This window comes from Typopeltis vanoorti, chromosome 20 (genome assembly GCF_054136105.1).
Source record: "Typopeltis vanoorti isolate ZY-2024b chromosome 20, IOZ_Tvanoo_1.0, whole genome shotgun sequence".
In the NCBI taxonomy this organism is placed as follows: Eukaryota; Metazoa; Arthropoda; class Arachnida; order Uropygi; family Thelyphonidae; genus Typopeltis; species Typopeltis vanoorti.
In genome coordinates, this window is record NC_143568.1 from 67,901,926 (window position 1) to 67,921,283 (window position 19,358).

The 19,358-nt window shown below is 34.4% G+C and overlaps 1 protein-coding gene across 3 annotated transcripts in view; it reads right to left on the reverse strand.

The window, feature by feature from the left end:
• Positions 1-19,358, reverse strand: part of g (adaptor-related protein complex 3, delta 1 subunit-like garnet) — a 563,264-nt gene that overhangs the window by 434,167 nt on the left and 109,739 nt on the right. For all 3 annotated transcript variants that reach the window (XM_090410782.1, XM_090410781.1, XM_090410783.1), the window contains one exon: positions 4,614-4,753. In XM_090410782.1, coding sequence (XP_090266908.1) covers positions 4,614-4,753 — 140 coding nt within the window. The remainder of the gene's footprint in view (positions 1-4,613; positions 4,754-19,358) is intronic.

Sequence of the window (19,358 nt, forward strand, 5' to 3'; positions counted from 1 at the left end):
TTTTGATTTTCTGATTTTACCTTCTTACCATGCTGATCACCTTTCTCTATACAGCATTTTCTTCTTCTGCAGCTCGTGTTTAATGATATTACTCATCCATCTAACTCTTACCCGATTAACCCTCCTTACCCTAGGTATACAATTTAATACTGCTTCCTCTAGATGACCCTTAACTATATCCCATGCACTACTAACATCCTTACACTGCAGTGTTTTATGCCATGGTACAGATTTAAGCTTCTTCCTAAACATGTCATAATCACCTGCCTTGTAGTTTCACAAATACCCTTTCTTGATAGAATATGCCTCATGTTTTACAATCTCCCAAGTCAAGACTGTATAGTCTTTCAACAATTGAAGGCAATGTTGTCACCTTGGTTATGGGTAGCTCTTCTGATCCTATGACCAGGTCCAATACTCTTCCATCCCTAGTCCCTTCTATCACATGCTGCCTTAAGTAATTATCCCTCAGCAGGTATAAATATATAAATGTATAAATTCTATTTACTTTCTGCTATGTGATCTTTCTTCCTTCCAGTCTATATCTCCATAATTGAAGTCCCCCATAATAATCACTCAACATGTACTCATTGTACTAGTTTGGCAATGCATGTCCTCTGCCTCATCTGTGGAACTCCTTGGCATAGCAACAACTGTATTTTGTCTTATTGGTTTTAATCTCAGACCAGATTGCTTCAAATAAGCCACCCTCCCACCTGTCTCTTATTCTTTTTGGTTGCAATTCAGCTATCATCAGCAGTACTCCTCCCCCCCCCACCCTATCTTCCCTGAAAATACTAAACCCTTCACATTCAATCCCTGTAACTACATTGTCTGCTGTTAGCCAAGTCTCACTAATGCCTATAACTTTTGGCAAGGTTGCACTAACCAATGCCAAAAACTTCTTCCTCTTGTTCCAGATACTTCTGGCATTAGTATATAGAAAAGAAACATGCCCCCATTCCCCCATTTATTCCCCCACCCAACTTTATTTTCTGAATTGACTACCCTATTCAATATTTTTTCTTGAGAGACTACATACCTCACTTGGTCATTCTCACACTCACTACTCACTTCATGGATGCCTTCACACAAACTCACCTGCTACCCACCCAAATTGCTTAAGTTTCCCTGAATTTGCACGTCAGCATGCTCAGTGAACAAAGTTCTCTCCAAACACCTAACACCAAAGCCATTCAGATGCAATCCATCCACATTGTACAAATCCTTCTTTCTGTCAAACAGAGATACATATCCACAAAATCTACATCATTCCTTTTGCAACTACATATATGAATACATATGACTATGTATATGAAAACAACTGGTAAAATACTGAATTACTGATATCTGATTCAGGTGACTCACTGACTTTCTAGATAAAAAAAGAGAAACTGAAGCAGTTAATACAAATTTTAAAAAAGCAAAGAGAAATTTCAGCAGAATTTTGCTTTGCATTATCCTAGAAAAGATTCATGCAATCCAGAAATGCTTCATTTAATCAACAGAGATTTAATAAATTTCATATAGAAGGATGGTTAATTTTTTTTATAAAGATGACCATAGTAGGCAACAGAAAAAATGAAATGAGTTTTGTAAGAAATTAAGACAGAAATTTGAAACAGCAACTGATAATGTCCCAAGAAATCTATATGGAGATTTCTTGGAACATTATCAGTTGGAAGTTTTTTCCTATCTCTGCAAGATGCAAAGGCTTTGGACATTCTTAAATCACAATGTCCAAAGCCTTTGACTTTCAAGACAGTAATAAAAACATTTCCATGTGTTATGAATAATACAAAAAAAAAAAAAAAAAAAAGAATATGATTCATATAGACACCAAGACAAATGTTAAATGATAAATTCATGTGAATACTGAAATTGTAGTTATTCAGCAATAAAAAAAAATAAAAATAAAAAAATAATAAAAAACAGATAAAAAAAGAGAAACTGAAGCAGTTAATACAAATTTTAAAAAAGCAAAGAGAAATTTCAGCAGAATTTTGCTTTCCATTATCCTAGAAAAGATTCATGCAATCCAGCAAAATCCTGATGAGTTTACACTTGCAATTCCAGCTGGAATTGCAAGTGTCTTTCGAGTTTGCTCGAAAGACACTTGCAATTCCAGTGATATATGTTTGTTGGATGCTGCTTCAATTTATTTTCCAAAGTTGAAGATAAAATCCACTCCATTTTTTAAAAAATCTAGTCAAAATAAATATACTGTAATAAAAATAACACTGGGTTTGTTATTATTCAAGAAGTTTAGAAATAAGACAAAAGGAACATATTGGAGACGTCAACAACAACAGAGGACAGTTCAGGGTTGGCATTCCATGTCTCCAATACTCACCACAACACTGAATGGGATAAGAGCTCCATGCCATACATAGAATACAGCTTCTGCAACATAAAAGAGGGAACAGTGGTAATCCACTCATAAGGTACCCTAAACAGAAACCAAGGGATGCTTCTGTGTGACATTTGGAAGTCACTCATCAGATCTCTAAACACAGAGTTTAATTTCTCTGCTAACTATCGGATGCACCTGCTGAATAATGACTGACCATGTGCCAGCATCTATGCTCCACGTGTTTCTAGTGTAACGGTTCCTATGCATTCGGCATTTTGTTAGCAATGTACTGATTCATAATCAAAGCTTGTTGTTTATTTATATTTGTATGTTCATCCAAATCCCGTGAAGCCTGATGAGTTTACATGGCGAAACTAGTAGTATCAAATCTTTACAATCAATAAACCCAGTGTTAGTTATTTTTATTACATTAGTTTTGTGGTCAAAAATAACATACTTATCATAAATATACTGTAGTTTAACAGAGATTTGACAAAGAATTTCAATTCTGCCAATGAATGCGAGTATAATCAGGAATAAAAAACATTCCTACATTCACAGTAGATTGCGTCATGTGTCCTGCTAACATAGGTGAAAGAAAAGAGGAACATTTGGAAAATAAACTCTTCAATAGCACATCCCATAGGTTCGGATACAGCTCTACTCTGTAGATGGTTTTGTAGTTTGGTTGCACCCAGAGACTTTTTTTTTTTAGGAAAAAAACTCTTATACAGAGCTGCATCAATGTTATATTTTAAGAAATAAGAAACCATTAGTCATATTTAATGATTACATGAATTAAATAAAAATATCACATTTGTAAATTTCTTATCTGCTTAATGGTGTTATTAAATACATTCAAAAATCTTTACTAGAAGTATGTACTGACTGCTTAGCTAACATCCTGTTTGAAAATTAATTAGCTAATAATTTATTAACCAACTAAATGAAATCAGCTAATTCACTATATTAACAGTTCATTTAATGTAATAAATTTCTATCAGTATAAAATCCTTCCTTCTTTACATAATCCTTCTAAAACAGTTATGTATTGTGCTTTTTCTATTTTACCTTCCTCCAAACCATTCTGAATTAGATTGAAACTTCACAAAGGAAGAGACTAGCAAAGAAAAATCTCTCTCTCTCTCTGGGAATATTAAAAGTATATATGAAAATAAAATCTCAATTGTCTTTTACAAAGAAAAGTAATTATCTTCTTTGTAAAAATTAGTTACTTAACTAGTAATTATCATGATTCCTATATTTTGCTTTAAAATTGTTGCAATTTGAAAGGTTTTAATATTAATAGGGTACTTTCATTTAGCTTACTCATTCCTCTTTCTAATACATCCAACTGCTTCTCAGCAGTGTGTGTGTGTGTGTGTGTGTGCGCATAGTTAAATATCTACATCCACTGAATCGGAATGAAAATATTTGTTCATTAGCATATAAACTTTGAAAAAACAACAGCTACATTTACCATTAATATAACATATCACGTGAAAAAGAGAAAAAATTAGTATGGAAATCCAACAAAAAACAGTTCATGCAATAAAATTTCCACATTTTGTTTGTAGAAAATAATCAAATTAAGCAAGTGAAATGCCAAAAAATTTTAGAAAAGATTAACTTTTAGCATATTCCTAATCAAAGCAGGCTATCCAAGTTATTAGCTTTTTAATATCAATAGAAAATATACACAAACATAAAACTGTTTGATGACAAATAAATGCATTTTATATCAAAAAATTAATTTGTATTTTTCAAAAAAAAAAAAGGAAAAAAAAGTGAATTTAAAAATTACAGAATAAATTCATTTGATTTACTATTAAAACTAAATTCCAGACAAATACCAATTAGAAAAATAATGTAATTCATGCTGCAGACTGACACATGCAAATTTTATTAATGGCAATTCATACTATTCTTCTTGTTATTCCTTGAAGAAAAACTGAGCAATATAATCTGCAACGTAATATGCATATTTCACTGAAAATGTAAGCAAGCAAAGATGAAAATTCCAAATAGAAATTAGTATGAAAAATCATTTTTATATGACTAATTAAAATATGGATGACTTCACTTTTCGAAAATTATTATAAAAGTACTTATGCAGGTTCTGCATCAAACTTTTCATAAATTAGCAGTTTATCAAAAGGAATAACAAGTAACAGTAGTAAAAATATGTAGAGATTTTCAATTAAAATTATGTAGAAATTTCTGATTAAAAGTTAGAGTATAAATAAATCTCCATACTCACCAGCTTAATTATTTTAATAAGCATCCAATTGTTGGTAGAACTGGTCATCAACTTAAAAAAAATAGGAGCTAATGAAAGATAGTTCTTTGGATTTTTTCTTGCTAATTCACATATTACATTTACTGATGCAGACTGTACACCTAAACAAATCCAAATTGAAATAATTATGATCAATGTAATGAAGAGATCACAGATGAATAACAACCTTCATATGAAATTGTTTGCCCAAAATAATAAGAATGCTAAGTTTTATCACTTTTCCATACTGTCACAGATTTAGGCTTATGTACTGGTTTAAACTCATCAATTAGGTTTAATGAAATAATCAGCACCAAGAAACAATTAAACACAAGTTTATTGCAGCCTATATTTTATCTCAGTCAAGACAACATGAAGGATACAATTGCAATTGCAAAATTGTAAAAACATACAAAAGAGTTAACCAAATGTCCTATGAAGGGTGCACTCTATTTGGTGCTACTAGTCAGCCTTAGTTGTTAGGCGGGAGGCCTAAGAAGTAAAGTTTGCTTCATTAAACTTCAAAAAACATCTAATCTTAAACAAGTTTAAGATTAGGTTGGTTTTTCAAATCAACTGCTGATTCCAAGAAAAGTCTTTCAAGTTTATCTTTGTTGTGGTGAAGCATAGTAGGTTTTTTTTTTTTTTGTTTTCCCCATTTGATTCTATGCAAGGTATCCAAAGTAATGGTCAGAAAGACCTAAACCATAGTTAGGGAAGAAGAAGATATATTTCTTGTGTTCTTCTAGGCAAATCACCTAGTTTCGTCATAATAAGATAATTTGCAAGAACAAAGAGACTTGTATACATCCAGACCAGAGAGTGGGGGGGGGGGGGGCAGAGATCAATAAGAGAGCAGATAAGGAAAGTCAGTTACAGATGAGGTTTGAAAGCAGTGCAGAGACAATATTCATAGAGAATTATGGCTAATTTTTATGAAGTGCCTCAGATATATAAAATAACAAGAGCATCACTGTAATCTGTATCGAGAGGGAAGGAACAATCAATTTGTTAATATTGTCATTGTAATCCACTGGACAGAAAAGTCTGTGAATAAAGGACGGTTCAAGTGAAAGGAAAGCCTGGGCAGAAGAGATTGGAAGATTTTCAAAACATCATATTGTTTGGAAAGAGGGGGGGGGGGGGGAATCATCTAGCACTAATGACCACAGTAGAGTATCCTTGTTGACATTAGTGATTATGTTTTGGTCTTGACATAATTAACCCCCCCCCCTTTTTTTTTTATGTTAGCCAAATCTTTAGCCGAAATTACTGGTCATACTTCCTCTCATGTTAAAAATTTCGCTAATTTCAAATCTTTAATGCAAAATTTTGATTTAAATAATGACATCATGGTGAGCTTTGATTATCAGTTCTTTATTTACCAATATCCCCTTTTAATTTAGCTTTAATGAAAAATGCTTTCTCCCGATTTTTCATTGTTGATATCCATTGATGTCAGAAGCTAATCAGATTTTGAATTAATGAGTGCTCACTTTGCTAAGATATATCAACCAGGTGTATGTAAGATGGTGCACACTACTACTACATTGGATGAAAAGATAGAGGTTCATGAAAATGATGACATAACCTGGATAAAAATTCGGCAATAGGGTCAGATGGAATATCAATACATATGTTAATGGAATGTCCAGCCAAACTGCCTAGGCCTTTAACATGTTTATATAACTCAAGTCTCAGCTCATAAAAGATACCACAGAATGGAAAGAACGTATGATAGGTTTGTTGTACAAGGATGGTGCAAAAACAGGTGTCTAACTACCAAACTATCAGTATCTCTGCTGCAGTGGTGAAAATTTTAGAGATGGTGGTAAGAACTTGCATACAGAACTGGGTAGACAGATAAGCTATACTCTGCAAGGAACAGCATGGGTTTATTAAAGAGAGGTCATATTTTCGCAACTTGCTTGTATTTTATAACAATGTTATGGCCAAGTTGAATAAAGGGAATGGTTATGCTATGATGATAACAGTGGTATTATCTTTGATGGCCAGCATAAATTTGTTAAAGGGAGATCATGTTTTAGTAATCTACTTACTTATTACAATAAGGTGACAGCTTCATGTTTTAAAGCCAATGCTGTTTAACCTTTTAACCTGTATGTTAATGATATTGGAGAAGATTTGGATGGGAATATGCAGCTGTTTGCCGATGATGCAAAGTCAGGATGAATGATGAGTAGAGCAGATCTTCTGGCCTAACAAGACTTGAATAGATTGAGTGAATAAGTATGTGAGTGGGGATACCAATTCAATGTTGCACAATGTAAGGTTTTAAAATTTGGAAAACAAAGATGGAATGTAGAATTTATGTTTAGTGGGGATATATTGTTGGAGGTGAAGGAAATAAGAAATCTTGGGGGTGATTATGGATAAGGATCTAAAATTTAGAGGACACGTTGACAAAATTGTGAGGACAACACAACGGATTATGGAAATGATGCAGAGGACACTGACTTGTAGAAGGAAGGAGATTCTTGTTCCACTGCTTAAGGCCTTGATTCAGCTACATATGGATTACTGTGCACAGATTTGGTCACCTGGTTTTCAAAAAGACCAAGAGATGTTGGAAAGGGTCTAGAAGTGACTGATTGACTAAGGTCATTTCTAATCTCTAGAGGAATGTTGAATATGAGAAAAGGTTGAGAAGATGCAATTTATAGTCCAGTGGATAGGAGGAAGATGGGTGATATGATGTACAAGGTGGTAAGCGATTGTTATAGGATCAATGTTGAAAAGGTTTTTAATAAAGGTTTTTATTAGACTGAATCAGTCTAATAACTGATTAAAGAACGTGGTGTCTGCTGAGAATTTGAATGTGTTTCAGGCAAGGTATGATGAGCTGTGGGTATGAAAAAGGGACCTCCTAGATGAGTCTGACTTCATGGGGTCTTAGGATAATAATAACACTGTTAGATTTTGTAAGGAATTTGACAGGATACCACATAAAAGGCTATTGCATAAAATGGAGAATGTGGGTTTGGAACAAACTCTTAACTTGGATAGTGGATGGTTGACAGACAGGTCTCAAAAAGTGTTTACATTTTGAACATTAGAAAGGATCTACCATGAGATATTCAATTGTTTGCTGATAATGCACATATGCAAGGGGATCAGAGATGCTACTGATATCCAACAATTTGAACAGGCTGGAAATTTGGGCAAATGAAAATGGCCATCAATTTAATGTTAGTAAGTGTAAAGAAATGCACTTTGGCATGATGAGATTTCTAAAATCAGATTATATTAGCTGGGATTATGCTACGAGAAACTGATGAGGCTAGGAATCTTGGCATTATATTGGATAGAAATTTGAAGCTCAAAAACAAGGCAATATAGCAAAAACTGCAAAGACAACTGAGTTAATAATTACAATGTTGAAATGAACCCTGAAATGCAAGGATAAGGAAGTCATTTTGCCTCTTTACAAGACCTTGATAAGACAGCAGATTTGGTTTTCTTGATTCCAATGGGATAAAGAAGCTGTTGAAAGGATGAAAACAACTTCTGAGTGAAGGATACTGTCTGATGGAAGTTTTCTTTATATAGAAGGTGAGGAGAGAACATGGAGGAAGCATCCATGGAAGTTAAGCTATTTTGCAGTTCAGAAGGGTTAAGAACTAGATTTTTCTCTCACAGAGCAGTGAATGAGTGAAACAGTTTGCTCTTGAAGTGATGAGTGCGTCTAGCGTGAATGAATTTAAGGGAGGGTATGACAACTGGTTTGAGTGATGTACAGCCTCCCATGATGAGTCATTGACTCCCTGAATGTATCAGATAATAATAATAATATTAAATTTTGTTGGCTACTTCACTTGGAAGGATACCAGTATATAAACAGATAAAGAAGAGAGAGACATTGGCTCTCCCTGTCTAGCCAATTTCTATATGGAATGTAAAACGTCCTTGATATTGTCATTCTCAAAACTTCTATCGGGCTGAGACATATCAATGAAGTGTTCTCCATTTTGCCACATGGCTCTGACACTCTTTCTCCTCCACTTCAAAAGTCAGCACTGCAGAAATCTAATAACTGATTCCAATAATAGCCTGCCTTTTCTAGATACTTGAATCATGCATCTTCCCAAGGATACCCTTTCTTTTTCAGTTTACAGAAAATCCACTCAAACAGGTTGTTATATATATATATATATATATATATTTGACAGTTTCGTAAGGAAAAAGAAAATCTTCTTTGTATCTATTAAATTTAATGAATTGACAGAAAAACATTACAGGCAGAGTTAATTACAATACTATCAACAAGATTTACTCAAAATAACCACCATTAGCATCGATCACAGCTTCAATTCTGCTTCGGAACCTCGAACAAGCTGATGCTACAGTCTCCCTGGGAAGGGCCGCAAAAACTGTTTTAATTTTATCCATTAACTGGGCTTTTGTATTACTGGAAGTGCGATTGGTGTCTTTTTCAACTGCGCCCCATACAAAATAATCCATGGGGTTAAGGTCTGGGGAGTTTGGAGGCCAAACATTTGGACTGGTGAAGTCGTAGAAATTTTCAGACAACCATTTTTGACTTTTCCCAGAGGTGTGGCAAGGGGCCGAATCCTGCTGCCATACATACGGCCTACCATTGGCTACCCTTGTTATCCAGGGCTTGACTACAGTTAGCAACTCCACGAACAAAGCCCGAATTCCAATGCCAGGGTTCTTCAACACCTGTTCCTGCAGATTTGCGAGGAATTCTGCTGTACGAACGCAATCAGATCGTCTGCTAGGGATCTTTCTTCTTGCTACATCCTCGTAGTCACCATTGCAAGTCTCTAGTTCATGCCTGATTGTTTTTACTGTATTCAGGGAGCATTGGGTAGCAGTCGTAATATCCTTATTTTGATGGCGGGCACGAATCATCATGATACAAGTTATTCTCTTCCATGATTCAGGTGGGTTCCAGCTATCCATCCTTTCTGACATCTTGTATATGAATGAAGAAGGGTCCAAACTTTTAAATGAAGAGAAGTGTGTGTTAATACATGTAACTTACGGAAAAATATAATTAATTATAAATATGTCAAATTTATCCCGAACACCCTGTATATATACACACACACATACTTTTCTGCTGTCAAAAATATAGTGTTATCAAAACCCTTGTCAAGAACCTTCAACCTCAGTTCTACCCTGGCTTCCCTGGGTAGAACTGAGGTTGAAGTTCTGGAAGTTCTGAGGTTAAGGTCTGGAAAATAAAGAATAACTCCTTTATTTTCCAGACCTTCTTGTCCAATGGTTACAATGCCAAAAAGATTAACAAATTGGTTTATTTCTGCTATCTTCTCACATTCCTCTCAACATAGAGACTCCAGTAATGCTATTAGTATATCCAGGGTACCTCAAAAAATAGCCAGAATTCTAAAGAATCTAATTTTATAATGAACTCTAACTTTCAAAAACGTTTTTTTTTGAAAATTATCTTATTATGGTAAAACTGGGAGATCTGCCAACATCAGACCTAGAAGAACAAAAGAAATGCATCTGCTGCCATAACTATGGTCAATTGGATCTAGCTGACCATTATTTTGGACACCTTGCACAGAATCAAATAAAAAAACTACAATGCTTTAGTGCAACAAATATAATCTTGAAGACTTTTCTTAGAACCAGCAGCAGAAATTAATTCTTAGGCTTCTTGCCCAATAGCAACCATAGATGACATCTCTCATAGGACTTTAATCTTGACTTTTTTCTTTTTTTTTTTCCCTATTCATTGTGTTGCATGCTTTTGTGAGCTTTTATAATTTTAAAATTATATTCCTCATGATGTCTCTGTGAATGCAACAAAATATAGGCTTCATTAATCATGTGTTTAATGGTTTCTTTGGCTACATTCATTCCAATAAATATACTATACTGTCAGCATAAATTTCATATTCTTCAAATGAAGGCAGACACTGAACTAGTAATTTTACTGAAAGTTACTAAATTTTTGGAATAATACAATTTTGTAGTATGGAAATTGCAAAGAGGTAGTTAAATTAACACAAATAAAAAAATTAAAGTAATTTAAATTTAAACAAGTTGCAAAAATTATCCCACATAAGTTATACCAAATAATTATAATATAAACATGATGTACATTTCCAACTGTTCTTGATATGTGCACTTAGGAAGTACACAAAACAAAGATGACTCACTATAAAGAACTTAGGAAACCACAGAATAGTTTGTTATAGTGGATAGTTTGCTAAGTGAATTGTCTTTAGAACAGCTGTTGGAACTTAATGTGAGGTATTTTGGTATAACTTATGTGGAATAATTTTTGCAACTTGTTTAATTTTAAATTACCTCTACTTTTTTTTTATTTGTGTTAATTTAACCTTGAGTTAAATGTCAGATGTCACTCACTGTGTTGAGTGACAGAAGCAAGGTGACTAGGATATGTATCCTTCTAGAGTAGATGGCCAAATGAGAGGCCACAGAATACTGAGAATAAAACTTAACCATTATGAATTTATTTTTATTTATTTAGCATATGATGATACAATAGCATGAGGCCCATACAGTCATTTACAGCAATATCTTATAATTAATATAAAAGCTACTTGTTGCTGAAATCTAATTTTATGTCTAAAAATTGTGGACGTTCACTAGCCAATTTGCTCATATGTGGGATGAAAAACCTGAATTTTCAAGAAGAAATACTCTGCTGTGTATGAGATTGGCTAACTTATCTTCAAATGAAAAAGTCTATATAAAAGATTTCTCTTGTAATAATAACAATACAACTCATGTCTTCTCTGAAGGGTGCAATGTCCCAAATAGTCTTCCAATTTAGCTATGGCAACACTCACAACCCCCAACTCAACATCACCAGAGTTAAAGATCGGTACAATCAACATAAGAAGCCTGAATGGCAAAGAAATGGAGCTAGCTGAGGAATTAGATAAGCACCAGATCGACATAATAGGGGTGACTGAAACAAAAAGACCAAAACTGGTGAGATCTTTCTGAGCAATAAATACTAATTGTTATATTCAGGCAATGACAATCAAAGAAATTAAGGAGTAGCCATAGTATTCAACACAAAATATGAGGCTAATCTTCTTGAATGGCAGTCAGTCTCAAGTAGAGTAATGTGGGCAAATATGAGAATGGGGAACTGGACAATGAGACTTATTTGTGCCTATGGTCCCACAGAAGGTTCTACTAAGGTAGAAGTGGAGGAATTTTTTGATGCTTTAGACAAAGCAACACAAACAATGAAAAAGGAAAAGTTGGTCCTTGTTGGGGATCTAAATAGCAGAGTAGGAAATGATTATGAGACATACAAAAATATTTTGGGAAAATTTGGAAAAAAGAGCAAAGCTAATAATAATGGCAAATATCTGTTGGATTTCTGCTCAAGACATGGACTGGTTATTACTAACACCATGTTCCAACATAAAAATATGCACAAATTCACATGGAGAGAAGAGGCTAGGAATAAGAAAGTCTCATTGACTATGTTATTGTTGATAGTGATGTTTTCTCCCTGGTGCAGGACACCAGAGTGTACAGAGGATTTGAAATTGGAAGTGATCACTATTTAGTCTTTAGCAAGATAAAATTAAATTTTATATTGAAAAGAATAACATATAAGAAAGTTCTAAAGCGAATAAAAGTTGAGCAGCTCTCAGATGTGAACTGTAGACTAAAATACACAAAGATTATTGAAAAAAAAAATGAAAGAGTTTGAGAACAGGAATCAAACCTTGGAGATTCAGTGGCAAACTCTGAAGAAAATATTGATTGATTCTGCCAGAGAGGTATGTGGTGAGGTTGTCTATAAGGATAAAAAAATCAGAACTCCCTGGTGGATACAGGAAGTTAAAGAGGCAGTGAAGGAAAAGAAGAAAGCATATCAAAAGTTCCTGTCAAATAAGTCAGCTTGTGCTCTTAGAGAATATAGAGACAAATGCAAAAATGCTAAACACTGTGTAAAACTAACTAAACAACAGTCATGGGAAGACCTTTGGCAAGAATATAGAAAATAAATATCAAGAAGGCGGCAAAATATTCTGAAGGTTGTTGAAGAAGCTTAGGAATGGAGGAAAGAGTTAGAGATGATAAAGGTGACATGAAAACGGGAGAAAAAGATATCCTTGAAGTATGGAGTAATTACCTTGAAAAACTGCTAAATGAAACAAGCAGTGATGACAGCACAGTGGTAAAAAACACTGACCAGGCATGCAGTCAAGAATACATATCTATACTTGAAGTAGAAAAAGCCATCAAAGGCTTGAAATGTGGAAAGGCAGCAGGAGTAGATGATATTCGACCAGAAATGCTGAAGTATGGTGGTATAAGAGTCTTACAGCGGCTGCACTGCATAGTTCAGAAAGCCTGGACAGAGGGACGAATTCCAGATGATTAGAGTAGAGCTCTCATAGTACCCATATATAAAAAGGGAAATAAAACTTAATGTGAGAATTACAGAGGTATTTCCCTACTGAGTGTTCTGGCAAGATCTATGCAAGTATACTTGAGAAACGGTTGAGAAGAATTGTGGAAGAAAAGCTTGGTGAAGAACAAGCTGGATTCAGGCCAAATAGAGGCTGTCAGGATCAGATCTTCACTTTACGACAAATAGTCGAGAAAGCATGGGAATATAACAAAAATCTGTATTTAAGTTTTGTCGATTTGGAAAAGGCATATGTCAAGGTGCCAAGAGAGAAGCTGTTCAATACGCTGCAATTATATGGTGCCAATGGGGCATTACATCAAGCAATACTTAGTCTTTATTTGAGTTGTAAGTCAGCAGTTAGAATTGAAGGGAGATGGTTTAATGTTAAATCTGGTGTGAGACAAGGATGTACATTATCCCCTCTGTTATTCATTATCTATATGGATCACATTATGAAGGAAAGTGGTATTAAACATGATATCAGAATTGGAGATGTTAATGTCAGCTCTTTGCTTTATGCGGATGATGTTATACTTCTAAAAAAATCCGCTATAAGTCTGCAAGATTCTCTGAATAAATTGAATAACTGTTGTAATAGCTATGGTATGAAGGTCAGCAATAAAAAGACAAAGACTGAAAATAGGCAGAATCATTGAAAATGTCAACTGTGTTGTGAATGGAGAACCAGTGGAACAAGTAAAACATTTCAGCTATTTAGGCACGATTTTTACTGAAGATGGTAAATTAAATATAGAAATAGACAATAGAATCAGCAAAGCTGGTATGGTGGGAAGTCAATTGAATAAATTTATAAGGAAAAAGAGAGAAATTAGTCGGAACACTAAATTAGCTGTATACAAGACAGTGTTCAAACCAGTTTTAACTTACGGAACTGAGAGCTGGGTCAGAAGTAAAACACTTGACCAAAGACTAGAGACCACAGATATGAGAGTCTTGAGAAAGATTATAGGCTTGAACAGGTGGCATCAATGGCAATATCATATTAAAAACGAGGATATTAGGAAAGAACTTTACACTGTCAGCATCCAGGAATGCGTTATCAGAGCTAATCTCAGGTGGTATGGTCACTTAAACAGAATGGGCGAGGAAAGATTAGCAAAACAAGTGTTCTCTGCCAGGTTGGCAGCAAAACGACCCAGAGGAAGACCAAGATATAGGTGGATTGAAACGGTACAAAGTGCCTTAGACGATAGAAATATAAGATCTGATAATGTTGGAGTCTTGACAAGTAACAGACTGATTTGGAGGAAAATTGTAGATAGGAAATTAATAATGATGTAATACTCTCATATCCCGTACACCCCTTGAGGGTACTTGGCAGGAATTTGATGATGATGAACACTCACTAACATGAATGATTTCTAATAACTGATTCCAATATTTTTTATGCAATAACTAATTTTTATGTCTCTCTCTCTCTCTCTCACACACTCACACACAGTTTGTGTGTATGTCATAAAAAACTATGAGTGAGTAATTTATTAGCAGTTTATGAGTGAGTAGTTAAACTATGTGTGTGGTATTTTATAAATCAAGCTGGCTGTATTTCCAGGAACAAACCCTCAATTCATCACAAGTCATGAATAGAGCCTATGGTAAAATAAGGTTCCATTTATAATAGTTTGCTTGGCAACAGTTTTCTAGGAACCAACTGGTTGTAAGAACAGGGGTCTACAGTATTTTATAATCTCTACCAGTTTTGTGCTTATATAATTATTATACACTTCAAGAGAGTGAAATAAAACTACCTGATGTTACAGTGACAGGGTTTACAACAAGCAAACAAAATGTATTAGTAAGAAATATTTGAAATAAACCAACAATGTTATGTGCGTGCGATTCATGTTGCATTACATTGAATGACTGTGATCTTCATGTACCAAATTATGAAACACCAACGAAACTTATATAGTATCATTCTTCATTTCTGATGATTCTGTGAATTCACTAATGAAGAAATTGTTATCAGTAGATTATTTCTGCACAATGCCAAAGTATTTAATAATTTGTGCTTGTTGCATGTGGGGCTGGTCCTGATTTATGTTATATTTTCTTTTCCATGTCAATATATTTTGACAACCTATGTGTCACCCACGGCAAATTTAACATGAACAATTGATTTTGTATACTCTTAGTTTTCTGAGAGACAAATGGGAAAGTTTTGGAGGGGGTGAATGAAACTTGCAAGCTTTTATTTGTTGTCACAATATCTTATCTATAATGGAGTGAACATAAAGAAGCAATATTACTCTGCTACTTTTTTTGTTTTTCAATAATCAATTTATGGAAGGAGATGGGTGTTTGAGTTGCTAGTTTGTTTGCTTTTTTTCTGCACTACTGAAAATGTTAGATATCCTCTGTCAGATTTTTTTTTTTATTTTATTTTATTTATTTTTTTTTTTTGACACATATTTCTGTGATGGATAGTGATACAATGCTGCATGAGATAATTTCCTGTGTGTTGGGCTCTCTGTAGAACAGTTGTTTATTCTGTTCAGGGATCTCTAGGAGAGTAACTAAAAAAATTGAAGGATTAATGGAGTGAAAAACTAGTAGAGATTATAAATAATAAATTGTAATTTTTTTTCATCCATTTTCCATGTGGTAAATATACAGAACATTAATTCCAATGGATGTGAATGTTTCTCATCCACAGATGTCTGAAGAAACAGAACATTTTAACTGAAGACTTGTAACTGGATCATAATCATTCCTATACAAATGAAGATTCTGATAAAGACTTTTCAGTATCTTTATACAGTGCATAGAATGGTTATAACTGGGTATATAGAATGGTTATAACTGAGTTTACAGTGAGAGTGACTTTACTTTAATAACACAGCAATCCCTCGATTAGTGCGCCTAATGAGTTTTTTAAAACAGGTGCGTTAATCGAAAATGCACTAATCGAATAGAATATAATAATCTATAGGAAAATGTATCATTTGTTCCTCAGATTTCATTTTTGACCCTTAATTTTTTTTTAAAAAAGAATTAGGATATGTCTCAGGGCCAGTTAAAGGAAAACCATGAAGCTGAAAGACAATAAAACATATTCAGAATATAAATTTATTATTCTGCTTCTTAACAAAGAATTGAGCTAATGTAGTTTGGCGGCATTCTGTTTCTTTTTTTCATACAACTGACGGTATGGCCCTATTGTTTCTTCTGCAAATTTTACTGATTCTCTCTTCACCAGGGTCAGTTTCTAAGCATTGCTGCCTAAAAACTTCGATTGTACAAAAACTATTTTCAAATTGTTTCTATGAAACCTCTTTGGGCTTGTCAGTGATTAAATTTTCTTCATATTCTTCAGGATCTTCACGCTGTGTATCTAAATTTAGCAGGTCGGAATCATTCAACTTCTCAGAATGAGATTTAATTAACTTAGATTCATTTGAAAAGCCTCTAAAATCATTTGCACAATGTGAAAGAGAATGTGCTTCCAAACAGCTCGCATATTGCTAGGTAATTTCATTTGACTTTGCAACTTTATAACCAGGCTGAGATTTCTCTGATTTGGCTAGAAAAGTTTTGGAAGGCATTCGCTTCCAAAAAAAGGCCGGTTTCATTGACATTAAATATTTGTTGATCACAACAGTTTCCTTTTTACACAATTATCTTCAAAATCTCTGGATATCTCCTTATCTGCACTGGCAGCTTCTCCTGGGTGATTTGAGCTTTTTGGAAATGCTCAAATCACCCAGCACTAACGTGGAATTCTTCTTTTCCATCACTGATAGCCCTTTCTTTCCAGGTTACAAAGAGGCAATGCTTTAGATTTAATAAGTCCAGTGTTTAGCGGGATCCGTTTTTGGTTACAATCTTCGATCCATGTAAAAAGAAGTCTCTCTAATTCAATTATTATAATACTTTGATTTCAAGTGCATGCATGATGAACTTGAAGCAGCCTTACCTTTCTCTTTGTATTCAGCAGTTCATTCGTCCATTTTTGTGTTCTTGTCCTATCTCTGCTTTGGACTTGCCTTGATCATTTTTCTTTATTATTTCAAGTTTTTCTTCCAATGAGATTATTTTTCAAATCATTTTCACACTTCTATTTTTTTGCTCACTAATTATTTTACTCATGATTAAAGGTTAGGAAAATAATTAAAATAAAAAAATAAGGAAAACAATTGCACATGATATGATCAGCAAAATGCTATGTAAAGCAGATGACATAAATTTTGGCAGTAAATTTGAAACATAATATATATGGAAATAGTGTAGTATGCCATTAAAAAATAACTTTGTAAAATGTTTCAAATCAGTAACTAAATTATTTCATCCTGGTGAGTGATTTTTTAAATAGTTAGCCATAAAAAAGTATAGATCTAAAATTTTTAAAATCTGTAACATTTATTTTTAAGATGTATATAAGCGCACTAATTGAATTTGGGTATAAAAAAAAATGACGCACTAATCGGGGGGCACATTAATCGAGGGATTGCTGTACTGTTTAATCAAGTTTATATCATTTCTAGCTTCCCATTAATAATTTTCTTCCAAATTAAGCTTGTCTGGTCTCAATATCAAAAGGTCTTACAGTTTGGCATTGTAAAGGCACTATTAATATAAAACCTTACTAACCCAACACAACATCAATCTCATCAAATGAGCTCAATGGCTTGCAAGTACATATGCAGCACATCAGAATATTCTACACCACTTCAATTGGGTTCAAATTAAGACTCTGGGCCAGCCAAAGCAACATGTTAGTGCCAACCTCTGTGAACCACCTTTGTGTTGTATGTGCAGCATGGCACATTGTCCTGCTGGAAGATAACAATCAGTCGCATTGTCACAGAACTCCATCATTGGTCCAGAGAGATGGTTAGTCAGCACCACCTGGTACTTAGAAGCATTGAGTCTCGTGCCCACACCTGCAGAACAGAACATTACCCATACCATGACTCCAACACCACCACTACCACAATCCTTCAGTGTGGACATGGGATAATCTTGGTCATATCTCTTGTGAGGGCATCTCCAGGCCCACACATGTCCATCTGGGTGGAGAGTAAAAGGTACTCTTTGCTCTCCACATAAAGGGATCACTTTACATCGCTTTTATCTACTGGCCCAGTGCTGATGTTCTTGACAGCAACACAGATGTTGCCAAGAAATCACCTCCAAGATGAAAGGTTTCCTCTTCATAGCCTACCTGAAAAACCCGATTTCGTGAAGAGCAGGCTGCACTGTTCGTGTTGATGGGCTACACTGGGAGGCCGAGGTAGAACCTACCGGGTCCACCAATACACCAGCTGAAGAGTGGATTACAACTCTTCGTGATTTCTCAGGCAATGGCCCATTTGTCACTGTCCGAGATATGGGGATCTTCCTGATCATGATGCGACCATTGTAGCACCTTGCTTCTCATTTTCTGTACAATTTCATGTACAGTGGATTGAAGATTCCCAGTCAGAACACTTATTTCATGGATGGACTTGCCACTTATATGGAACCCAATGATCATGACTTGTTCAAAATCACTTAAAATCACTTAATGATGTGTCTTGGGCATGTGGCCAGCTGTATTCAGCAAACCCGCTGCCTTGGATGTCTGTTACCTTCCTTTTATAGCAGATACCATGCAATGCTTTATCGGAGGCCAGTATATTATATCTAGGGGGTGTCTAAATACTTTTGGAAGGGCAGTGTACATGTAGCTTAGTTGTGAAGTACTTCATGCAAACTTTGTTTACTTACACTTGGATAAAGGACAAACCAAGAATATAAGAATATAATTTCTTGGCATCTTTAATTTAATTTATAGCCAAGTGAAAAAACTTCCAACAACTAGCCTTTATCCACAGCATTGTAATAATAATATACGACACCTTTTCAGTGTTTGTATATGAGAAATATGATAAGATCTCAATAAAGGTCAAAATGGATCTGGGTGGAGACCCTTCCCATAATGCTTAGCATTAAGGGAAGGGTTTTACATTAATACTAAGGCAATGTGAAGTCATTAGCCTCTATATGCAAGAAGCTTAGGCATGCAAACCTTGTTTACTTACAAATGGATAAAGAACAGGTCAAGAATATAATTTCTTGGAATCTTTAATTTATAACCAAGTGAAAATAACTTTCAGCAATCTTCACTAAATTGAATGGCTGTAAAAATTTGGTATGAAAATCAGCAATATACTGACAAAGATAATGAATATAGCTAAAAACAGTCTGTGAGACTCCTTGACCAACTTTAATAACTGTTGTTGTAAATTCAGTATGAAAATCAGCACTGAAAAGATAATGACAATAGGCAGAAATTGCAA